The sequence below is a fragment of the Elephantulus edwardii genome, unplaced genomic scaffold (assembly GCF_000299155.1).
Source record: "Elephantulus edwardii isolate Elephantulus edwardi_28Jun2011 unplaced genomic scaffold, EleEdw1.0 scaffold00195, whole genome shotgun sequence".
Taxonomy (NCBI): domain Eukaryota; kingdom Metazoa; phylum Chordata; class Mammalia; order Macroscelidea; family Macroscelididae; genus Elephantulus; species Elephantulus edwardii.
In genome coordinates, this window is record NW_006399945.1 from 3,265,337 (window position 1) to 3,291,834 (window position 26,498).

At 42.1% G+C, this 26,498-nt stretch overlaps 1 protein-coding gene across 1 annotated transcript; it reads right to left on the bottom strand.

Annotated features, from left to right (window-relative positions):
- Positions 1-3,573: 3,573 nt before the first annotated feature.
- On the bottom strand, positions 3,574-24,060 carry GINS4 (GINS complex subunit 4 (Sld5 homolog)). The gene is made up of 7 exons (XM_006896997.1): positions 23,965-24,060; positions 12,617-12,703; positions 11,304-11,417; positions 7,125-7,222; positions 6,665-6,753; positions 3,780-3,870; positions 3,574-3,670 (listed from the first exon to the last, which is right to left on the bottom strand). Exons 1-7 carry the CDS (start codon positions 24,058-24,060, stop codon positions 3,574-3,576), a joined length of 672 nt encoding a protein of 223 aa, XP_006897059.1.
- Positions 24,061-26,498: the final 2,438 nt, after the last annotated feature.

A 26,498-nucleotide genomic window follows, 5' to 3' on the forward strand; every position in this document is an offset into this window, starting at 1 on the left:
AAAAATGATGACTTTGCTTTTAAGAAAGGAACATTTGAGACTACTTGCACAGCTAGTTTGTTAGCTATGCTTTTTTAAAAATATCAATTTTATGTAGAAAGTTGACCCGAGGAAAGTAGGGAGGAGGTGAGGAGGTTAGCAAATAACTAGAAAGGGGGAAGGGAAAAAAGAGGGTATAACGCAGTTTTGATAAGGTAAATAATGACATAGTATTTGATGCTATAAGACCAAGTGTATATGAATCCAATTGAACGCAACCAAGATAAAAAAAAACCACGGGGGGAAAATATCCATTTTAGAAGCATCCTAAAACTGTTTAAAATTCCAAGATATTCAGAGAATGTTACATGAAGCACTGATATGTTATGCATAATGTACTTGCTTGAAAACTTTACAGTGGTTATGCACTATTTAAGTCTGATGCATGAGAAGGTAACACTGCAGTCAGACTGAATGCCAGGGCCCTGGGCAGAGGAAAGCTGAAGGTCACAGCTGATATGATTGGTGTTGGTGGAAAAACACCAGGCAAGTTCCTGCAAGCACTTCTCTGGAGTAGTTGTCCTGCTAGCTTGTATTAAAAGATGACGCAACCATTTAAAGAAGACATTTTCTCATACTTCCTGCAGTGGCTTGTTTTGTATAAATATTTTTTTTATATTTTATTATTATTTGTGTGTATGTACTGTCAAATCAGATCTGACAGATACAGGAAGAGATTGCCCCTCCTTCTCCAGCAGAGCTTCTGGTGGATTTGAACCGCCTATCTCTGGGATTGCAGTGCAGCTTCTTACCACTAGGTTATCAGAGCTCCCCCTGCAGTGGCTTTTTAACAAGTATGCACCACTTATTGTCTGTTTGGGCATCTGTTTTTATTTGCATCCACAGACTGGGTTTTTTCCCCCCTCATTTCCCCTGATGGTTTCAAACTCTGGTAGCAGTGGCAAAAAGTACCGACTGTCCCTAGGACTGCCCAAAGAACAAATAAGCCTGTCTTGAAGGAAGTACAACCACGGTGTTTCTTAAAGGCAAGGACAGTGGAAGTATGTCTCACATACTCCGGGCATGTTTTCAGGAGCTGCCAGTCCTTGGGAAGAGACATCATGTTTGGGAGAGGAGAGGGTCAATATAAGAAAGGAAGACCCTTAACAAGACAGTTTGATACAGTGGCTACATCACTGGGGTTGAGCATGGAGGAGACTGTGAGGATAGCTCAGGACAGGGCAAGGTTTCAATCTGTTGTTCACAGTACTGCTACAAGTTGTGGCTGACTTGATGGCACCTTCTAACACTGGTTTTAAAGACCACAAACCCCTAGGATGAAGCAGCAGCAGGCTCCAGGGCACGTCCCAGTCCTCACACCGCGACTTCTGCCTCTACCTGGCTTCGTTCACACTCAGTAGCCATACCGCTTTTTATTCCCATGCAGGGCACTTTTTAGTAGTAATTGCTGGACTGCTGGGCCCAAGGCATTGCCAGTTACCCCACAGCGGTGGGACTGCGCATATCAGGAAGCAGATGCACCAATAACACTGGTGGTTGCCACGGTCACTGCCAATGTCACCAGCTGTTTAAACAATACACCTATATTCAACATGAATACTGGCTAAACCACATTATTCCCTTTCTACTTGTTTTTTTTTCTACTTGGTTTTGAAATGTGATTTCCTCTTTCTTTTGCCAGGTCTAAGTCAGTCTTCCTTGAAGTGGTAACTTCAGGAAAGGAAGAATTCACTTCACAGTTTCAGTAGACCCCTTTATCTGTATGCCACTTGACACACACTCAATTAGCCACATTAAGGCTTGTGGCCTTAATGACCTATGTGTGGTTTCTAGAGCAGCAAACGCAGGGCCTGTGAGCGTGTTAGAAATGCACTCTTGGGCCCTCCCTACGCCTTCAGAATCAGCATCTGCATCTGAAGAAATTAAAATATCTTTGATGTGGTATGTCCACTGAGGTTTAAGAAGTAATGATCTAGATGACAGTTTGTATCTCTCTCTTGACAGTACAACTAGCACCAGGGATGAGACTTGGGTCCCAATTTCACACACCTGCTGTTTCTTAGGTAGCACATATTCTCTGCCCTGCCTCCTCGGGACTGCTGTGAGGACCGCATGGAATTCCCGCTGGCCAAGTCCACCACGATCCACCCCGACACCTTCCTTTCCCCGCTGCACTCTGGTCTCACTGACTGTTCGTCAGGGTCATCTCATGCATCAGAGCCTTTGGACTGGTACCGCCTCTGCCTGGAATATCTTTTTAATTTCTCTGTATGTCTGGCTCTTTTGATATTCAGATCCCAGCCAGAATGTAGTCTCTTCAATGAGACCCTTCTGGACCACTCAGTCTGGTCACTGCCTGACACCACACTCAGTTCTCTCTCTATACAGCACTTGCCACCAAGTCAACAGAAACAGTGACTGCCTTATTCCAAACAGTAGCTCAAGTGGTTTGAAGTTTGCCTGATATGTTGTATGCTCACTGCACATTTGTTTAACAGATGGCTGTATAGGGTAAAAGTATTTTGGAAAAACTAAGGCACTACATTAAACAGCAAATACTTTTATTAGTTAATAAAAACTTTCTTTGCTTTTACCAAGTGATTTCTCTTGGGAATATGGCAGTATTACACTGATGACTCTAATAACCTGTACCATAAATGGAAGTCTGTTGTCCAGTCATCAAACAACAAAAGATGGAAACAGAAGTGGGTTCTTATCACTTTTCAAGGAAAGATGACTAAGTTATTGTCTATACCCTTTTCACATAAGGTTAATTTAATTGATTTCTTTGGAGAAAGTGAAGAGCTTAAAAAAGAAAAGCTGCTGCTGAGGGTCATAATATGTTGTTGGTTTGCTAACAAAGCTGTGGCCAAGGATGACAGATGGACTGCAAGGAGGTGAGGCCAAACTGCCTGAGATGCAGGGACGGCTGCAGATTAACAGCAGGCGAAACACCATTAGCCAACAAGCAAAGAACTGTCCAGAGGCTCCTTCTGCCACAGAACTGGAAGGTAATAATGGCTTACTAGTTTAGTTGTGAGTCTCAGTTAAGCATGACAGAAATTGGCCTTAAGTCCAATGAGAGGTTCCAGAAATTTAGTTTCCATAATCTCGTGACACAAGGCAGAAGGCCACAGCTGCTCTTCTCTTTAATCTATTTACAATCTTCCCACTAGGAAGGCGAAAGGACCTCTCCTATTGAGTCAGGACTAAAACAGGCCCAGAAGCAAAAAGGCAGGAACTTCTTATCAACTTCTTTCCCTTCATTTTCTTAGACATCTCAAAAAAATACCACAGTCTCCATTTGTTTGCCACTTATTTGAAACAAACAGAGCAATGGCCCCATCTGCTGATACTGGAGAAAATGGCAGAAATTAGGAATGCATATGAGTGTAATAGGAATCTAATCTTGAGTTTGTTTATAATATTCAAGTGATCTACAGCACTGCTGAGGAAAGCCTCATGTTTGGAGAATTATTCATCATTGTCCTAAGGCACAAAGTGGTTTCAGAGGGTTCTAGCTATTTTCTTCTAAGGTTCCATGTCTTCATTCTTATCTGTTTGCCTTTAGTTTTAAATTAGTTGTACTGCTCCAGAAGCAACCAGAGGTGCAATGGTTTTATATCGGATCAAGTGCTGTGAGCCCTTCTCGAAGTCAATCACATAGTCCCTGGGGGGCGGGAGAAAAACAAAAACAAACACAAAAATATTATCTGTAGAGCTCAGCTTCTTCTCCACCAGGAGAAACTCCTGCTGTGAAAAACACACACCTCACTCACCTCTGTTCGTCTGTTTCAGGTTCTACCAGTATGTTTTCTTGTCGTTCTTTCACTCGCAGAAACACGTATGAATCTAGATCAGGCTTGGGAACTGTCGTCAGAGAAAGAATGTAATCGGAACATCCTCAACAGACAAACCAGGTCAATCTGGAAAAGTTGCTGGGATTACTGCTATTGAGCACCAAGAGACCTCAAATACACATTAATTTTGAAAGAATGGTACAAAGAAAGAACTAGTTCCTAACAGAAACAGCACGTCTCCCATCCAAGGTAAAACATAGAAACGATTCACGTAACAAACGACGCGTGCTTACAATGTGCAGGGAAATGTGGTACATGTTGTGAACAACACATGGAATTTCCAGATAAAGTTCTAACAAGGCAGCATGTAAAGAAGCCTCAAACTGAGCGGCAAATACACTCAACAGTGTGAAGACAAGGGAGGCAGTGTGGGCTTCAAGGAGAGGTAGGACTTTAACAAGAAGAGTAAGCCTGGGAGGCATCAGGAAGGGCCTAGGCAGAAAAATGCATGATGGTTTGTGGGCAAAGGGGTGCAATGACAGAATTTGTCATTTTGGGTCAAAGTTTTTTTAAAAAGAGTAAAGTTAGATGGTGTCATATGCTGATAGTTTTGACTGCTAGACTAAGAACCATAAGCTGTAACTAGTAAGTGCCCCCTCACTGGTGGGTGATAGGTTTAAGAGAACCCTGTCCATCCTGTTCTGTTACCAGCAACTGTTGATGTTTCATGTTACTAAGCATCTCAAGCTGGGCTGCTCCATGATAGCTCATCTCCTGGAGCGCTGTTTGCACCCAGAGATCTCCATCAATTTTAGGCTCACAGAACCCACTAGATCACGCTCAGTCCTGAGAGCTCAGTGTTTAATTTCATATTTCATAGTTTGCTCATCTGTGGAATAGAGTCTAGGATAACGGAATTCTAAGCTCTAAGAAGAGTCCAGTGAACCTCTCTTGGATTCTAGGGCTACCATAAAAAAAAAAAGACTCCAACAATACCAGAGTCGGCCAGTCATTACTGTGGTTTTAACATGCCTTCCTGGACCCTTTCAGTGGGCTCTATGAAGACCCAGAGGTCTGAGGGAGATTCAGAGCACCTCAGTTAACTAAACAAGATTCTGCTTTCACTAAAACAGGCTGGTCCCACTGTACAGCTCCCAATTCTAGGAGCATGGCTTAGTCCTCCGGAAGGACCCAAGAGAAGGGATATATGAATGTTTTAGGAGGCATTTGCCAGCATCAAGCGCAGGCTCTAACTCAGTGGCATACATTCAGTTACAGGATTTCAGATCAATTTTCTTCAATAGTTTCTTAGCTGATTTTAACACTGGGTAACAGGCAGGTATCTGCTCACTTCCTATTCTTCAAAAGTGCAGACAAAAGTGGCCAAGCAGGGAAGGAACTAGACACGAATTAGGCCTGAGGTTTCTCTCAGGTAGGCACAGAGAAACGGCCAGTTCAGAATTCCCCAAGTCTAGTAAGGGGTATGTATGGGTTTTAGTTTGTTCAGGTGAAACATGCCTTCATTTGTCTTTGTTCTGCTCAGCGACAGGAGTCATTATGGCCACCACACAGGCTGGGCCAGAGATAAATTCCTAAGGCCTAGTTTGTACATGAGTTAGTGGTTTCGCCTAAGCTCAGCCTGTAAACAAGATGGATGCTGGTCCACCGGTGAATGTTTTTATTTGGTCTGACAATTTGTTTGACAAGGTCGTACTCAGACAAAGTAAATCGTGGAGGACTGAAGAACACAGAAATTTCACCCATAAATCAGGTGCCTTAGTTGACTGACTTAGCCAAGGTCTAGAATTTCTATCATAACTCCCTTTCCTTATCTCAACTGGCTTTAAAGGGGACTGTGAGAGGCAGGTCTGAGGGGAGCTTCTGACCATACTTCCCTACCCTGGTTGCTCAACCTTCATCTCTCATAATCTCAGCATCCTAATTCTCTTCCCTCTTAATTACAGAGACTCTCCTCATGATAAAGAAACATTAGACACCCTTACTAACAGTAACAAGAATCGTCAAAGCTTCCCCTAATCTTTCATTCAGATCCTGTATTATTAGACAGTCCTTGCACAGGGTAGAAGCTGTGAAGAAAAACCATTAGCTCATTGTAAGTAGAGACTGTATTACAGTGAACTTGTTGTGTTCAATGCTCAGTAAAGATGGCACACTAGAGATGGTCAGTGAACAAGACATCAATACATGTTAAGTGCCATCGAGTTGTTGACGACTCACAGCGACCTGAACATTTGTATAACTTTCATTGTTTCTCCACGTTCACAGAGTTTCTGGAGGCAAGCTATTTTGGAAGTAGATGCCACTCCTCCTTCGGAGCTTGTTTTAATTGGGGAGCTCCACCTAACGCTGTCCATCATGGGTAATTATTATCACATTTGACCCATCAGGATCACAGTGTTTAGCATGATAGCAACCACGAGTTACCTCTGTACAGTAAAAGGACAGACCAGTGCTATACCACGTAGAAGAATGTTTGACCAAAAACATTTGGGGCCATTTTAAAATAGAAGGCCGAATACAATCAACCCACACCCAATCCTCACTAGAACCAGAAAACAAACCTCTGTAGAATCCAGATGAATGAACCCATACTTAAAACAACAGTCAAAAGAATTTCAGCCTAACCTGAAGATCATGAAAGCAATGTTAAAAATGGCTACCCTTGTATCTGTTTCTAATGATTTTTTTTAACCCAGAACCTTTCCTTTCTTCTTTTTTTCTATCTTTACTTGTAAATATTTAAGAATGAAGGTGAGCATGAAAATGCTACTCTAAGGCACCTGAGATACCAAGAATATAAACTGTGGACCTCGGAATTTCTGCATAGGGAATATTTTACTTACTTGCTTTTAGGAGGTCCACCTTCTGTAAGTTAGGAGGCATATGTCTTAAGGCGACATTTTTTAGATATGTCTCTGTATTTGCCATGTACCTGAAATACACAAATTCAAATTGCTATGACATAAATAGAGAGTTCTGGCTACACTGCAATCCCAAAAGTTCAAGGTTTGAATCCACCAGCCTCTCCACTAGAGAAGGATGGACAATCTCTTCCCATGATTTACTGCCTCTGAAAACCTAGAGTGTCATCTATGAGTTGGTTCCAACTTGATGCGACAAACAGCAACAACAACATGAAATAAATAATTGTCAGGAGTCACAAGGGCTCTTGGACAGACCACAGTGGATGGGGTCTAAAGTCACCTCCCGGAACATTCAATAGGGCTTAACCAATACAACCACCAAAACTTATTCGACAAGCCAAGAAAAGAAAGGCAATTTCCACACTAGCTGTTTACTCACTCTTTTGCAAAGGTAAATTCTTCTGGAGAAAGGATGGAGGGCTCCTTGGCAGAGCGTGTTTTCTCCTTTTCAAGAACATGAGGGAAAAACTTCTCTATCTGGGAAAATAAGTAAAAGGAGTCATCATAATTTTTGGCAAACATTTTCTAAAAGACACTGAGGTTAATCTAAGATGTTCCTAATAAGGCCCTCAGGGCGGACCCTCAAGAATACAGGTTTCAAAGAATTCACATGTAAAATAAGGGTTCTTATAACATCAAGAAAACAAAGATTCTCACCAATGGACAAACTGGCAGCATCAGTATGGATGGTAAAGAGATTAAGATAGTTAACAGTCTTAGTTTACTTGGCTCCACAATCAACACTCTTGGTAATAGCAGCCAGGAAATCAAGAGACAAATTGCATTGGGAAAGTCAGCTGTGAGGGACCTTTCAAGAGTACTGAAGAGCAATGATGTCAGGCTGGAGACTAAGGTGCGCCTGATCCGGGGTATAGTCTTCGCAATTATGTGCTATGCATCAGAGAGTTGGACAATGAATAGGGTTGTTAAAAGATAATTGATGCCTTTGAGCTGTGGTGCTGGAGAAGTGTGTTGAATATACCATGGACTGCTAGGAGAACAAACAGGTTTGTCCTGGAGAAGGTGAAGCTCGAATGCTCCTTGAAGTCAAGGATTCTGAAGCTTCGTCTGACATACTTTGGGCATGTTGCAAGGAGGGACTGGTCCTTGGTGAGGGACATCATGTTTGGCAGAGTGGAGGGGCAGCACAGGAGAGGAAGACCTTCGATGAGATGGATCGATTCTGTGACTGGAGCGGTAGGAATAAGTGCATTTGAGATGGCTAGGTTGGCACAGGATAGAACAGTGTTTAGAGCTCTTGTACATAGGGTTGCTATGAGTCGCAAACAACTCGATGGTACATAACAACAACAAACAACATAAGAAAATGGAAAAGAGATTGAAGCTTTCAACAAAGAAAACTCTGAAAACATAGTTGCAAAGAATATTTAAGAGGAAGAGAAATGTATATCATTTAAATAACTTATGTAATTGCCTTTGAGCTGTGGTGTTGGAGAATATTATGGAATATCCCACGGACTGTCAAAATAACAAACAGGTCTTAGAAGAAGTTCTGCCGGAGTACTCCTTGGAGGCAAGAAGGACAAAACTTCTCCTCACATACTTTGCTAGAAGAGGCTACTGCGTGAAGACAGACATCATGTTTGAAAAGTGGAAAGTCAGCGAAAGAGAGGCAGATCCTTAACCAGATGGCTTGACACAGTGACTGCAACAATGGTCTCAAGCATGGCAACGACAATGGGAGTAGCACAGGATAGGCCAGTGTTCAGATCTGTTGTTCACTGAGTTGCTATGAGTAGTACTCCACTCAACAGCATCTAACAACAACAATTACAGTGTAAATTGAGTTATGAGCTGAAATACACATAAAAGGTAAAAAGAACGATTACAAATACAGTGTAAAAGGTAAAAAGAAACACACAGAAAATATTTGCACAAAGAATAGTGACATCAAATTATAAAGCTAGATCCAGTAAGGATAATGTTCAAGATGAAATGCCGCTTTGAAGAAAGCTTAAGACCTACGGGGAAGGTGGAGGAAGTGCCAAAAGCTACCCAAAAAAGTGTCCTATCAAGAATAATTCACTGCTGCCGAGTCAGAACTGACTCATAGCTGACCCTCCTTGGGTTTCTGAGGCTGTAAATAGGATGGGAGGAGACTGCTCATCTTTTTCCTCTGGAGCTGCTGGTGGATTCAAACTGACAGAGAGGGTCAGCCATTGGGCTGCAACACAACTCCCTACAGACTAGGTCATGAGAGCCCCACCGTCTATAGTGACTACAGGAAATAATGGGACCCAGAGAGGGGCTGGCTGGGAGTGAACAGTGTGGGGTTAAGGATGACCCTAAGGTCAAGAGAAAGGAATATTACTCTGTTTTAAAGGAGTTCAAATATTTCTGTCTGGATCAATTATACTCCTGAACTAATGAAATTACATTTATATAAATTTAGGCTTCTGAAGCACTTTCTTCTAATATGTATAAATTGCTGCAAATATTGTACAACTTGGTGTACTGAAAATGCCTATTGTTTCATTATCTTAGAAGAATTACTGAGCTTGAAAGGGGTGAAGGAGTAAAGATAGGTAAATGTCCTGATTTTTTTTTTCTTAAAAAGAGATCATTCTAATACAGTGCAATGTCTCTAATACTGTTTGTTATAGATTACTATATTAGAATATATAATATAAAAGGTGGTTTGTTAATTCATTTTGTAACATGTACAGGACAAGCAGAACCAAGAAGAAACTAAGAGAAAGTAAACCCTATTCAAAAAACTTTAAGAAGGAAACCCTGAAGGGAGCTCTGGTGGCCTAGTGACAAGAAGCTGCACTGCAATCCCAGAAGTACGCTGTTTGAATCCACCAGATGCTCTGCTGGAAAAGGAGGGGCAATCTCCTCCTGTACCAGTCAGATCTGATTTGACGGTACACACACACAAAATAATAAAATAAAATGAAATTAAATTAAACAAAAAGAAAGAAACCCTATTTCCAGGGTTGAAACAGACAAAATAAAAAAAATAAAACAGACATAATAAAAACCAGGATGTTTTACAATTTTTCTAAGCCTTACATTTTCATAGTCTATATGACACTAAATATGAAAGATAAAAAATAATTTTTAAAACTAGTTCTCCTCTTGTCAATATTCCCTACTCAACTGATGCCAAAACTGTACCACAGCACTGTTGTTGTTATGTGCTGTTGAGTTGCCTGCGACTGTAACTCATAGCGACCTTATGGCTCTGAACCCTGTCCTATCCTGAGCATAACCCTCACTGACTCTAACACCCCTAGTCCCTCTGCCCCAGTTACTGTGTCAATCCATCTCATCTGAGGTCGTCCTCTTCTGCACTGTCCCTGCACCTTTCCTCCACTCCAAGCATGATATCCTTCTCCAAGGACTGGTCTCCCATGTCCAAGTATGTGAGATGGAGCTTCAAAATCCTTGCCTCCAAGGAGAAACTTGGTTTCACCCTCTCTAAGACAGATCAATTTGTTCTCTTGGCGATCTCTCCTGGTATGTTCAAGACTGTTCTCCAGCACCACAATGCAGAGGCATTAATTCTTCTTCTGTCATCCTCAGTCACTATCCAGCTCTCTGATGCATAGCAAGTAATTGCAAAGACCATGGCCTGGATCAAGTAAGTGTACCTTAGTCTCTAAACTGACATCATTTGTAGCACTACCACAATGTAACTCCAGGGGGCACCATATAAATAGCAAGTAAAGAGAATAAAAATGTGTATGATACCCTCATACGCCAATTGGCAGCACCATGATAAATGGAGAAGAGCGTGAGGTTGTTAACAATTACAGCTTGCTTGGCTCCACAATCAACAATCTTAACACCAGCAGTCAGAAAATCAAAAGACAAATTGGAGCGGAAAAATCTGCTGTCAGGGACCTCTCCAGAGTACTGAAAAGCAACGATGTCAGTCTAGAGACTAAGGTGTACCTAATCCAGGCCATGGTTTTTGCAATTACTTGTTATGCTTCAGAGAGCTGGACAATGACTAAGGATGACAGAAGAAGAATTGATGTCTTCAAATTGTGGTGCTGGAAGTCTTGAACATACCATGGACTGCCAAGAAAACAAATAGGTTTGTCTTGGACAGAGTGAAACCAAGTCTCTCCTTGGAGCCTAGAATTTTGAAGCTCTGTCTCACACACTTTGGGCATGTGGCCAGGAGAGACTGGTCCTTGGAGAAGGACATCATGCGCAGATGGGTAGAGGGACAGCGCAGGTGTGGAAGACCCTGGATGAGATGGGTTGATATAGTAAATGGGGCAATGGGGCTGAGAATGGCTCAGGACAGGGCAGGTTTTATTCAGAGCTGCTGTGTATAGGGTCGCAGGCGACTTGATGGTACATAACAACAATAACAGTATGATTCCCTCAGAGCTGTTAATAGATGTTCCAGCTATACTTCTTCAGAAGAGTATCTCTCCTTCCCTGTTCTTTACTTACTTTGAGGGTGAAGTCTCAACAGTCCCCTGGATTTTCCCAAGCCCTAGCCCAATTTCTTCTCAGAACTCTCAGCTTAGCCCAGAACTGCACTGCTTTAATGTCTACACGTGTTTTCATATCAAACCTTCATGAGTCGACATCGCAAGTAACTGCTAAGAACATAGCGGATCCTTTCCATCTCCATTCGATGGATGCTGACCTTCAGATCCCCTTTTTTGGCTCTCTTGAGATTTTCTTCCTATTAAAAAAAGAAAAGAAAAAGAGCTCAAGTTAAAAAAAAATGACAATGTTTAAAAAGATTATGGATCTTTTTTATTCAACTTGTATAACTTATAAGACCATCACGATTGGCAGTTCAAAGGAGAACAAAACCATAAAAATCCCAAGAGCTCTCATTTCTTTTTTGCCCTCCATTACACAAACAATATATGAATTGCTTGGTGTGTTGTGCCAAGTCTGTCTCACAGTGACTCTATGGACAGATATGGACCCTCTCCTGTCCTGCACCACCCTCATAATTTCCGACAAACTGGAGTCACAGGGTCAGTCCATCTGGGTGAGGGTCTTCCTCTCTTTAACCAATCATCTACCTTTCCATGCATGATGACCCTTTCCAAGGAACAGCCTTTCCTAACAACATGCCCAAAGTATGTAAGATGAAGCTTCGTCATATAAGATTAATCTCATATAAAATTCAAACAGTATTCATTTATGAAATGACTAAGGAGAATATGAATGGGTCAATCAGGATGGCAGGGAAGAATGTCACCCAAATGGAAAGGCAGAAAAGAAGTCTGAAAGATCTAAAAAGCAGAGTTAGTAGAGAAGCTGAAAATTTTTCAGTGCTACACTGAGCTGATAATTATTTAAGCTCAGATTTTCTAAGTCAAGGATCACAAGTTCAAATGACTTGAGGGTCCGGCAGATAAGGAATTTGAGAAAGGTAGGAGTGGAAGAATAGGACAGCAACAGAAAGATGTGGTCCTTTGCCTGGTCTGGTTAATTGCTCTCATGCAGAAATAAATGCAGCCAATCTGCCCGGCCATTAGATTTTTCACAGGAAACCGATACTCAGATTTTGAATGGGAACTGTCCTGTTTTGTAAATGTCAGCAACCAATACAGTATGGGAGAAAAATACAGGGCTGTGCCCACCAAAACAAATTTGCTATCATATCTAGCAACCTTTCACTATGTTGACCAAATCTTTTGTTTTCTCTTCATCTGTAGGGAGCTCTGGTGGCTTAGTGGTTAGGAGCTCCACTGCTAACCCAAAGGCAAAAGGTTCAAATCCACAAGCTGCTCCACAGGAGAAGGATAGGCAATCTCCTGTGCAGTGAACTGCCTCTAAAAACCTGCCAGAGGGTCGGCTATGAGTCTTTCTGAGTCGACAATACACAACAATTTCCTTTGTGACACTGACACAAGCACCTCTTACCATATGATTGAGCTGTTCGATGACACATTCTACAATTTCAGACTTGCTTTCCAGCAGTTCAGGAGCAAATTTTTCATTCATCCAGGCCTTACCAAAAAAAAAAAAAAGAAAGAGCATCACACACAATGAACAACTAAATGAACCTCTTGATTTAGAACATACTTTGATGAAAATCACAGAAACTCAAGGCAAAGAAAACAGTCTGCTTGCCCCCTGGAAACATTAAAAACGTTTTGAAAGAAAACTGTTTATTGATGGCTTTTCATTTCTTTAAGTGAAGGTAGTTGTGTTCATAGTACTTTTTACCAATTAGCATTAATCACAGACTATTTTCCAGGAGGGGGCACTGGCATCATTTCTATTTTGACATAAAGCCAACACTTTATACAAACCTATACACATCTCTTCATTCCTGAAACTCCTAGAATTTTACAAATAACTGTTTAATTATTCTTCATAGCAAACATGGACAGAAATGGTCATACTATTCTTATAGTATTGATGAGAAAGCAGAAATTAAGTCATACACCACCAGCCTAAGAATTCAAAGGATAACAATGGAAATGGATATCCATCTATTAAAAAGGGGATGAAAGACTAAGTTCCTAATTTACAGCTCAGGCCTAGCTGGTTGGTACGTTTTAGAAATTATTACAGCTTTTACATTTTAGAAATTATTATAGAAACATTCTAGAAATTATTATAGCTCCTTGCCATCACGTTGGAACAGACTAATAGCTGACACTCTAGTGGGTTTCTGGAGGCTATAAATCTCACTAGAGTAAACTGCTCATCTTTTCGCCTCAGAGCTGCTGCTCGATTTGAACCACCAGAGAGGAACCACCTTTGGATTAGTGTTGTGGAATGTTGGGGAGGAAGGGAGGTCCCTGGCCAGGACAGATTGTCTAAGCTCCAGGTAAGTGCAAGCCTCCCAATGGCCTTTAATACAGGATAGAGAAAGCTCCCCTGTGTTTGGCTGTACCGGCTTGAGAAAGCTCGCCACCTGGGAAGACGGCTGCCGCGTTTGTTGAGCTGGGAGTGGTCCACACGAGGCTGAGGTTCTCCTAACCCATCCACATGTCTCATGTCTGCAAACCCACCCTATCCAGTCTTCCTGTTTATAAGTACACTGCAGATTCCAATAAAATTGAGCTGGAGTGACTCTCTGATCCTCTCCCAGAGTGGTATATCTCCGTCATGATTGTCCCATCAGGGTGTCGTTGTTAAGTTGCTGGAGAGCTGACGGCAACAGTTTAGTAGATCCTGGGTCATAAGATCTCCCCACTAAAGCCTCAACTCAACAATTCAACTTAAAGCCATTGAGGCAGAATCAATTCATAGCTGCCCCTCCAGATCTTTGGAGGCTGTGAATTGCACAGGAGATTGTCCATCTTTGTCCTGAAGATCTGTTGGTGGACTGCAACCACCAGCGAGGTGTTTCCTACCAGCATCTGATTTAGCTGCGTCAACTCCCTATGGATTACGCTATCAGAGCATACTACCAACCAAGGCCTAGAAACGGAAACATCCACAGGTGCTAAGGAAAACTGTATTTCTCTTCCAATTACAGAAAATTTCACTTAAGGGTAGCTCAGAATCATATGCTGATAAAGTTCAATTTATTTTTATTGTCTTGAGTCTCTGCTTCTCCAGTTATCAAGAATCATTATTAAATAGTGAATATTACAACAATCATAAGAAAATTTTCAAGTGTTTCAGCTTCTGCAATATTATTGCAGATGTATAAAATTAACCTGAAAGCTAACCTATATTTTCAAGTAGCTTAATGATGAAAAAAAATGATCAAATTATCATGGAAGACTTATACAGCAGGTTTTCTTTTTTAGTTGGCGTTATTACTGAGCAAAGTACATAAAATACGAGATATGTATTAACGCTTGGAACAGTGATACAAACGCCTGTGTGTGCACGACTTAGTTCAAGAGTATCACTGTTGTTTTAAAGGTCCCGGGGCATCTCTCACGGAGCTCTGGTACAGCCCATGGAGAGTTGCACTGATAAACCCAAAAGTGGCACCTCTGCTGGCTCGAATCCACCAGCCACTCTGAGGGAGAAACGGGAAATCTCCTTTCACGTGCTTCACAGCCTCTGAAAACTGGCTGGAGCATCAGCTATGAGTCATTGCCTGCTCAACAGCTATCACAGTAAGGGCTGCTTTCCCTTCTCAAAGGCGATCAGCAGCCCAAATCTAGTGCTTCATCTTCTTTGTACTTTACCACATTTGTCTGCAATTCTACACAGAGCTGCAGAGCTTTTTCAAGACAGGGCAAAAAAGGACAAATGTTTTTATCATACAATGCGGTAAGATGGAAATTTGGGATTATCTCAATTAATTTTCTGAAATGAAGATGTAATACATTAGCGGAAACAGGTTTGAGGCCTTGAACACTAATGAGCGAAGACCAGATGAGTTGTGGGAGGATATCAAGGGTATCATCCAGAAAGAGTGCAAACAGTCATTGCAAAGACAGAAGAGGAAGAGAAGACCAAAATGGATGTCAGAAGAGACTGAAAATTGCACCAGAGCACAGAGAAGCCAAAGCAGAAGGAAGAATTCAAGATACTAAAGAGTTGAATAGAAGATTTCAAAAGGCAGCACAGGATGACAAAGTAAAATATTACAATGAAATGTGCATGGAGTTGGAGTCAGAAAATCAAAAGGGCCGAACTCGCTCAGCTTTCTTAAGCTCAAGGAACTGAAGAACAAATTCATACCTCGACCTGCTATAATCAAGAATGCTTTCGGCAGAATGTTAAATGATTCAGGAAGTATTAAAAGAAGGTGGAAAGAAAATACTGAGTCACTACATTGAAAGGAATTGGCAGACACAGAAGAATTTAATAAAATAACATATGAGCAAGAGCCTATGGTGACGAAGGAAGAAGTTCAGGCTCCTTTGAAGGAAATGGCAAAAAATAAGGCCCCAGGTATAGATGGTATACCAATTGACAAATTTCAGCTAACAGATGCTGCCCTGGATGTGCTCACCAAGTTGTGCCAAGAAATCTGGAGAATAACCACTTGGCCAACTAAATGGAAGAGATCGATATTTGTTTCCATCCCAAAGAAGGGTGACCCAACAGAGTGTGGAAACTATAAAACAAAATCATTGATTTCACATGTAAGCAAGATTCTACTGAAGATTATCCAAAAACAACCGGAACACATCAGCAGAGAACTGGCAGAAGTCCAGGCTGGGTTTACAAGGGGTCGTGGTTCTAGGGATACTGTAGCTAATGTTGATCGTGCTAACGTGAAACCTATACTTGGACCAAGAGGCAGTCGTCAGAACAAAGCAAGGGAACACTGCATGGTTCAAAATCGGGAAGGGCGTATGTCAGGGATGTGTCCTGTCTCCATATCTTTTCAACCTGTATGTAGAACAGATTATCCGGGAGCCTGGGCTCTATGAGGAGAAATGTAGGGTCCAGACTGGTGGAAGATCTATTAACAATTTGTATTATGCAGATGGCACACACTGCTTGCTGAAACTGAGGAGGACCAGAAGCGCTTGCTGTAGAGGGTCAAGGACTGCAGCCTCCAATATTTATTGAGGCTCAATGTCAAGAAGACAAAGGTTCTCACCACTGGACCAATTGGCAGCATTAGGATGGATGGTGAAGAGATTGAGATAGTTCACAGCCTTAGCTTGCTTGGCTCTGCAATCTACACTCTTGGCACCAGTAGCCAGGAAATTAAAAGATGGATTGCCATGGGAAAGTCTGCTGTTAGGGACCTCTCCAAAGTACTGAAGAGCAATGGTGTCTCTCTGGAGACTAAGGTGCATCTGATACAGGCCATGGTTTTTGCTATCACTTGTTATGCATCAGAGAGTTGGACAGTGACTAAGGAGGATAGAAGGAGAATTGATGCCTTTGAGCTGTGGTAGTGGAGAAGTACCATGGACTGCTAGGAAAACAAACCGGGTGACTCCTTGAGGTAAGGATTCTGAGGCTCTAACATACTTTGGACATGTTGTAAGGAGGAACCAGTCCTTGGAGAGCGACATCATGCTTGGTGGGATGGAGCGACAGAAAAGGAGGGGAAGACCCTCTATGAGGTGGACCGATTCAGTGACTGGAGTAATCAGGATGGGTGTGTCAGAGACAGTGCGATTGGCACAGGACAGAGCAGAGTAAGCTGTTGTACATGGGTCGTTATGAGTCACAAGCAACTCGACAGCACATAACAACAAAAACAACATATTAAAACAAAACCAAACCCACAACTCCACTACCAAAGTGAATTCTCACTTATAGCAGGTTTCCAAGGCTCTAAAGATTTACAGTAGGAGACTGACCATCTTCTGGATGTGTTCTAACCACCAATCCTTTATCAGCCCAACATCTAACCTGCTATGTCATCATGGCTCCTTCTAAATTATTACAGGGTTTTTATATGAAATCCTTTCAAACTTTTTACTGAAATATATGAAATTGCTTAATAATTTGGTTCCATCATCAACAACCTACATTATACAGATGATAACTTTGCTTGCTGAAAGTGAGGAGGACATGAAGTGCCTGCTGCAGAGGAACAAAGCCTATAGCCTTCAATATACGTTACACTGCAATATAAAGAAAACAAAAATCCTAACCACTGGGCCAATGGGCAACATCATCATGATGGAGAAAAGAGAGAAATTGCCAAGTATTTCATCTTGCTTGGATCAACATCCGTGGCACCAGGGGCCAGGAAATAAAAAGACATATTGGATTGAGAAAGTCAGCTGTCAGATAACTCTCCAAAGTACTAAAGGGCAAAGAGGTCCGTTTGAAGATGAAGATTCTCCTGAAACAAACCACGATCCTTTTCATTACTTGCTATGAAGCTAAAAGTTAGCTAATGACTAAGGATGACAATAGAATTGATGTCTTTAAGTTGTGGTGTTGGAGAAGAGCGCTGAATATTCATTGCATAGACTGCCAAAAAGACAAACAAATATGTCTTGGAAAAGGTGCAGCCCAGTGCTCCCTGGAGGCAAAGATAGTGAAGCTTCAGCTCACATATTTTGGGCATGTTGTCATGAAAGGCCAGTCTTTGGAAAAAGACATCATGCTTTGCAGGATGAGGGTCAAGGGAAGGGAGGAAACTCCTCAAGACAGACTGACACAGTGACTGTAATTATGATCTCGAGTATATAAGAAATGATGAGGATAGCACAGGTTAGGGCAAAGTTCAGACTGCTTGTTCATAGAGTTGCTATGAGTCATAGTGGTTATTGATGGCATCTAACAACAACAATAGCATCTTTGAAATGGAATCGAAAGTGGTGAAAACTGTTAACATACTTGCTGCTGAAGGTCTGAATCCTCCTAGAGGGGCCTCAGAAGAAAGTTGACTGAAAACCCAGTCATTGAAACAACCCTATGTCCACCGGTAGAAGAGTAGATAAAGAAACTATAGGACATTTTACTCTGAAAAACTAAGAATGATTAAAAAATTGAGAAAAACTATGTAACATGGATGAATCAAAAGGAAATTATGCTGCATATATAAGTCAGTCACAATAGGACAATTACTGTGTAACTATTATAAAAAACTAAGGAAAGGCTTACAACAGAAAGATAATATATAATTAAGGGTTGATCAGACACTATAATGAATTACATTAATTCTGTTTAACATTATAAAACAAAATGAGGTAAGATGGAGGTAAGATGGTTGGTTTCAGTTCTTAAGCTGGAAGAAAGACTATGAACATTCTATGTGTCTCCAGAAGTGTTAAGGAGAAGTTAAAAAAAAATAAGGTATATGCATGGGAGTGGAATTATTAGGTTATAAGTAAATGTACCATCATCTTTGTTGTTGTTAGGTGCCAATGAATCAAGTACGACTCATAGTGACCCTATGAACAAAAGATCTGAACCGTCCTGTTCTGCGCCATCCTCACACTTCCTGACACACAAGAGCCCATTGCAGCAGTCACCATGTCAATCTACCTGGCTGAGGGTCTTCCTCTCTTTCACCGACCCTCCACCCTTCCCAACATTATGTCCCTCTCTAAGGAATAGCCCCTCCTAGCAATATGCCCAAGTCTCATCATTCTTGCCTCCAAAGAGCACTCTGGCTGCACTCTCTCCAAGACATATATATTCGTTCTCTTGGCCGTCCATGGGATGTTCAGTTCTCTTCTCCAACACCACAGCTCTAGGGTGTCAATTCTTTTCCCATCATCCTTATTCATAGTCCCTCATCTTTACTAGGTAATAATAAATTATTTTCTAAAGTGATTATACCAATTTAAACGTCACTATGCTCAATGGCACAGTGATCAATTTACTATACATCCTTGCTAATAACACATTATATTGTTCATTTTTCTATTATTTTCCACCTGATGGATAGGAAATGAAGCTATCTCATGGTGATTTTTTCTATTCACTTAAAAGAACATGCTTATTGAACATCTTGGTTTCTTTTTCTTGGAGGTGTGTGTTTGAATGCCATTTTCCTAAGCTGTTGTTGTGTGTTGTCAATTTGACCAGGACTCACGGCGACCCTGTGAACAACAGACTGAAACCCCGGCCTGTCCTGTGCAGTCCTCATGGCCTTTGTCATGCTCAATTCCATTGCTGCAGTCCTTTTTTTGAGCTCACTTGTATTTCGGATATCAATCTTTTATTAAAAAACCCCCAAACTCCAACTCCTCGCTGGTGAGTCAGAGCCAGTCATAGCTGACCCTGTTGGTTTCTGAGGCTAGGAATCGGCAGAGAGGAGATTCTCCATCTGTTGGATTTATACTTCCAGAGAGGTGAGTCCTCTGAGGGAGCAGCTCAACTCTGTGGACGACAAAACCAGTGTTCCCTCATCTCTCACTGGTCATGTGCACGGTTAAGAATCTTCTCTCCACTTTGTGGCTCTTTACTTTCCTCAAGGTTATCTCTTAATAAACAGAAGTTCTTAATTGGAGTATAGCTGAATTATGCCTATTTTGTCCTTATGCTTTGGTTTTTAATTCTTATTTAATAAGCACCTTCCTACAGAAGCAGGAATTCTTAATTGAAGTGCACAGATTAAGTCTGTGGGGAGACCTCAGAATGTCTGAAATAACCTGTAAAATTCTGCATGAGTACATACATGCATCATTCCAGGAAGAGAGCTAGGATTTTCATCAGATTCTCAAAAAGGTTTGTGACATAAAAAAAATTAAGAATCATTGATAAGTAACAATTAAAGGACATATATTCCTTAGGTTTTATCACTTTTGATGTTGTTATGTGCCACTGAGTACAACTCATAGTGACCCTTGTGAACAAAAGATCTGAACCCTGTTCTATCCTGTGTCATCCTCACACTTTGTGACATGCAAGAAGCCATTGCAGCAGTCACCATGTCAATCCACCTGGTTGAGGGTCTTCCTCCCCTTCGCTGACCCTTCCCAGCATCATGTCCTCCAAGGAATAGCCCCTCCTAGCAACATGGTAAAAGTATATGAGGTGAAGCCACATCACTCATCATTCCTATCTCCAAAGAGCACTCTGGCTGCACCCTCTCCAAGACACAGCTGTTTGTTCTTTTGGCCATCCATGAGATGTTCATATATCAGTTATGAAGAAGAGATATAGATAGATAGATGTTGTTATTGTTGTTAGTTGCCATAGTGACCCTATGAACAACAGATCGGAACCCTATCCTGTACTATCATCATACTGTATGCTTGTGTTCTTGTTATGTACCATGGAGTTGCTTGTGACTGATAGCAACTCCATGTACAACAGCTCTGAAACCTGCTCTATCCTGTGCCAACCTTATTGTCTCTGATACACCTACCCTCATTACCCTAGTCACGGAAACCATCCATCTCACTGAGGGTCTTCCTCTCTTGCACTGTCCCTCTTTCATAGAATAATGTCTCTCTCCAAGGACTGGTTCCTCCTTGCAACATGTTTATGTCAGACAAAGCCTCAAAATCCTTGCTTCCAAGGAGTAGCCTAGTTTCACTCTCTCTAAGATGAACCTGGTTGTTCTTCTGGCAGTCCATGATATATTCAATTCTTCTCCAGCATCACAGCTCAAGGGCATCTATTCTCTATCACCCCTAGTCATTTTCCAGCTCTCTGATATACAGCAAGCAATTGGGAAGACTATGGCCTGGACCAGGCACGCCTTAGTCTCCAGACTGACATTATTGTTCTTCAGTACTCTGGAGAGGTCCCTGACAGCCAACTTTCTCAATGCAATTCATCTTTTGATTTCCTGGCTGCTGGTACCAAGAGTGTTGATTGTGGAGCCAAGCAAACTAAAGCTGTTAACAATCTTAATTGCTTCATCATCCATCATCAAAACTCATAAACTACTGATATAGCAAATACAAAATTTCTAGGAAAAGTGCAAGGCAAGCAGAAATAAAGTAGCAAGTATGGCAGATAAGAGCACACATTTGGAATCAAAGACTTGGAATGTACGCAAAGCATGACTTTGAATCCTGGGCAAACTACTTGCTTGAGTTTCCTCATTTGTAAAATGGTGACAATAACATTTGCCGCACAGGGCTGCTGTGAGGATTGTTGTTGTTGTTATGTGCCGTCGAGTCGTTTGTGACTCATAGCGACCCTATGTATAACAGCCCTAAACTCCGCTCTATCCTGTGCCAATCGCACTGTCTCTGACCCATCCTGATTAACCCAGTCACTGAATCAATCCATCTCATAGAGGGTTTTCCCCTCTCAAGCATGATGTCCCTCTTCAAGGACCAGTTCCTCCTTGCAACATGCCCAAAGTATGTCAGACGAAGCCCCAGAATCCTTGCCTCCAAGAAGTTGCTTGGTTTAATCCTCTCCAGGATGAATGTTTGTTAATACTCTTCTCCAGCACCACAGCTGAAAGGCATCAATTCTCCTTCTGTCCTCCCTAGTCATTGTCCAACTCTCTGATGCATAACAAATGATTGCAAAGACCATGGCCTGTATCAGGCGCACCTTAGTCTCCAGAGAGACACCGTTGCTCTTGAGTACTTTAGAGAGGTCCCTAACAGCAGACTTTCCCATCGCAATACGGTTTCTGATTTCCTGACTGCTGGTGCCAAGAGTGTTGACCATGGAGCCAAGCAAACTGAAGCTGTGAACAATCTCAATCTCTTCGCCATCCATCCTGATGCTACCAATTGGTCCAGTGGTGAGAATTCTGTGAGGATTATTACCCCTAATACCTAATATTAAGAGATGCTTATTATGTGCTAAGCATTTTCCACCTATTACCTCATTTAATCCACACTAGAAGGCCATATCTTTGTTGTTGAGTGTCATCAAGTGTACTATAACTCATAAATGATACTATGAATTGCCACTGTTACTATCTTCACTTTACAGTCCAGGATAGTTTTGAGACAAACTGTTAAACTTGAAGTCATATAGAAACTGTAACAAATAGCTCCTGATATATAGGAAAAGATAATAAATAATAGAGATCCTAGTTCATCTCATATACTTTAGGCATGTTTCTAGGAGAGGCTATTCCTTGGAAAGGACATTATGTTTGGAAAGGCAGAGGGTTGGTGAAAGAGGAAGACCTCCAACTAAGTGGACTGACCCAGTGACTGCCACAATGGGCTCTAGTGTGTCACAAAGTGTGAGGATGGCATAGGATAGGATGGGGTTCATCTCTGTTGTTTATAAGATTGCTATGAGTCGTACTTGTCTCCAGGGCACTTAACAACAATAACAACATGGTTCAAAGTGTGTGAGTGATGTAAATGGTTAAAATACTTGGGCACTAATTTTAGTTAGTGTTGAAGTTCAGAGAGGCACGGTGGAAGAACGAGCTGGACATTTACTTGCATGCTTTTATAAAATCAGCCATTGAAAGCTGATGGCACACATAGTTTCACTCTGACATGTGTGAGGTTGCCATCAATTTGAGATAAATTCAAAGGATACTGGTTTGGGTATTTTTAATTAGAACTAAAAGGAGCTCTGGTGGTAAGGACTGAGCTGCCAACTTAAAGGAATGTGGTTCAAATCCATCAACCTCCTCCAATGCAACTTACTGCCTCTGAAAACCCACTGGTGGGTCAGGTATGGGTTTGTTATGACTTGATGGTAAACAACAACAAAAACAACAACAAAGGAAACAGCTCAGGGAGCTCTGGTGGAATAGTAGGTAAGGAGTTGTTAGCAAACTCAAATGCAGATGGTTCCACTAGCTGCTCAAAGGATACAGACTAGTAATCTCCTTCCTTGTGATTTACAGTCTCTGAAAATCTGCTGAGGGATCAGCTCTGGGTTGGTTCAGACTTGATGACACACAGTAACACCAACAACAACAAAGGAAATAGTCCAGAAATAATTTTAGAAAATGAGCAGGCAGGAAATTAAGAGACATACTACATTGGGTAAGTCAGCTGTTAGAGACTTCTCCAAAATACAGAAAAGCAATGATGTCCGTTTGAAGACTAAGGTGTGCCTGATTCAGGCCACAGTCTTTTAAATCACTTGTTACATATCTGAGAGCTGAACAATGAGTGAATAAGCATGACAAAGAACAAGTGATGCCTTTGAGTTGTGGTGTTGGAGAAGAGTACTGAATATTCATGGACTACTAATAGAACAAACAGATAAGTCTTGGGAAAAGTGCAACCAAAGCTGGAGACAAAGACAGTGAAGCTTCTTCTCTTGTTCTCTGGATATGTTACTATGAGGCTAGTCCACAGAGAGGGACATCATACTTGGAAAGGTAGAGGGTTAGAGAAAGGAGCATGATCTTCAACCAGATTAATATAGCGGTTGTAGCAATGGGATCAAATGTGTCAGAGATGGTGAGGATGGCACATGGCACAGGATAGGCCAGAGTTCAGGTCTGCTGTTCACAGGGTTGCTATGAGTTGTACTCGACTCTACGGCACCTAACAGCAATAGTGGACATTTGTTCTTGGTAAAGAGAACACCTGACTTGAGAAAGCCTATAGAGGAAAAGGAAGAAAGCCAGTTTTCTTCTCAAGAAGATGTTTCAGAACATTCTTGTTAACTGAGGCATTTTTTCCAAGAAAAATAACAGATGTTTCCAGAGACTAGGGTCTGGACCCTGCTTATTCCCACCCAAACACTTCTGCAGCACGTACAAACAAAAATAGATACTTTAAGTAAATAAAAGTGAGTCACACTATAAAAAAAAAATAGCCATGCTGTTCCTTCCTAAGACCAGTGGAGAATTTTGATGATTGTCACGCCTCTCTCCTACTTCTATTTCTGTGAGGCTGGAAAGATCTAAGGCCTGTTCTCTTCAGGTGAGCCTTGAATTCCATTTCATCTTTTTCAGATTTCTAAAATTGTCACAGTTGGACTAAGTAAAAAGGGTAAGAGTGGAGCAAGTCTGTCTGGGTGCTTACCTGCTCCAGCCTCTCAATGAGCTCTGCAGGAGTGAGGACAACCTCATCACTCCCTCCATCCGAGTCCTGTCCCATTAGATCCAGTTCCTCAGTCATCTCTTCTGAAGGAACCTAACGAGAATGAAAGCATCAGTACCTTACAAAGTGGCTTCCATTTATTTACCAGTTCATTGCTAACTTCAAGTTGGCCCTGACTCCTAACAACCCCATAGGACAGAGTAGAAATGCTTCACAGGGCTTTGAAGGCTGCAATCTTTATGAAAGCAGATTCCCACATCCTTCTCCCTCCCGCAGAGCAATTGGTGGGTTCCAACTACCATCCTTTTGGTTAGCTGCCCAGGATTTAACCACTGTGCCATGAAATAAAATCCACACCCACTGCCACCGAGTTGATCCTGACTCACAGTGACTTTATGCTCCAAAGGGTTTCCAAAACTGTAAACCTTTACTATAACAGATTGTCTTATCTTTCTTCTATGAAGCCGGTGCCTTCCAATCACCAATCTTCTGGCTAGTAGCTGAACGCTTTATCTACAGCTCCAACAGAGCACCACTGTACCATCTCGGTTCCTCACCATTGTGAATAGGCAACTAGAAATACTGAAAAGTTTTATCATGGGTTGTACAGGTATATTGACAGTGGTTACAGAAGAATTTTTAAAAAGTTGTTTATTCCTTCAAATTTTAAGGATCCTTGTTAGCGTAGGATGTAATATGTCGGTTGTTAATGTCAAGTTAAGTGGTTGCTATTCACTAGCATGCCTTTCTAGCATAAAGATGTAGAGTCTGGAAACGACAAGGGGTCACTATGAGTCTGATTCCACTCGATGGCTGTGGGTTTGGTTTTAATACTTCAATGTTTAGATCAGGTATCGGTTTGTCAAAGAAGTGCTCCCTTCCATCAGTTTCCACTGTACACACTTAGAATGCTGCACTTACCACACCATATAACAGCTATTTGTCTTTTCAGTGACTTTCTCTTCGTCAGGGACTATGTTCAGTTCAAACATGAATCGCTTATTCCCAAGTATCCAGAATTTCTAAGTGTTAGAGAGATATACTATCTGTGTGGGCCTAGCATTTAGCAAAAAATTAACTTGTACCTATTGTTGTCAGGTGTCATCCAGTTGTTCGGAATGAGGCGCTACCCAATCCTGTGCCATCCTCTTAATCTCTGCTATGCAGAAACCAAGTGTTGTGGCCTCAGGGGCAATCTATCTCACTGAAGACATTCCTCTTTCACTGGCCCTCTCCAGGGTCTAGCCCTTCTTGATAACATGTTCAAGGGATGTGAGACAAGTATCGCCATTCCTGCCTCCAAGAAGAATTGTGGTTGCAGTTCTTCCAAGGGAGATTTGCTCATTCTCTGGCAGCCTGCCGTACAGTCAACATTCTTTGCCAACCTTATAATTTAAAAACTTCACTTTTTTAGTAATCTTTGTTATTGTCCAACTTTCCCATAAAACTGTCCCGATAATGAATCAATGCCCAGTTCCCCAGCGCTAGCAGAGTTCTAGAGTTGTGCTAACATCCCACAGGCACAGAGCTCGAATCCACGGGCTACTCTGAAGGTGAAAGATGAAAAAAATCTGTACAATTTATAGCCTCTGAAAATCCCCTGGAGGATTAGTTATGAGTGAGTTCCAACTCCACAGCATTTACCACCACCACCAGCAGGGCCAGCGGCACTCTGTGGCCTAGTAGAGTGCTTGGCTGGGGAGGTGGGTACATGCATACTTTAGAGAACTGAGCATATTCTTCCCGCTTTTCTCCCACTGGCACTAACACAGACCACTCACCTCCCGCAACACGCACACGCGCACGCGCAAAAAGCAGTACCAGAGGTCCTACGCGGATGTTCACTTGAAGCAGACAGGCACTCAGAAGGAGCCAGAACAAAGCTCTTAGGAAGCAGCCAAGGACCACCTGAAAAGCCGAACCAGAACAGAGCAAATTCTTGTAAATCGTGCTGAGACGTTGCCCACCACCCAACTTTCCAGCTCCCGCGCTCCTCTCAGACGGGCACTACGTCAGCACGCACAGACGACGCTAACCAATCACGGTTCGGAAGAAGGACGAGCCATCTTCCTGGCCCCGCCCACTGTAAGGGGGCGGGGACAGATTTCCCAGAGGTTCACTGTCCTAGCAACATCTTGAATGGAGGAGAAAGGAGGCCGGGTCTGTGTTAGTCCCGCCCACCTCCCTAGACCTGGAGCCTGGCAGTGTGGTCCTGGCGGCACCACCCAGTGAATGTCGCGAGAGGGCGCCGCGCCACCGCAGCTGAGGATGCCAGAGGCAGCCTCTCTGGGCTCCCAGAGTGAAGAGGTGAATGAGTCTATTAATGCTGGAGCCCTCAGATTTTGGGCAACTTCAGCTGAGGTGAAGAGGATTGCCTAGGTTGCAGGTTTGATAGAAACAGATACTGTTTTATGTCCCTAAATTCGAGCTGCTGGTGGAGTGCATTTGAAGACTGGAACATTAGGTGTGCATAACTCCACTCCTTCATAACTGTTGTTCTTGTTATGAATTGACTC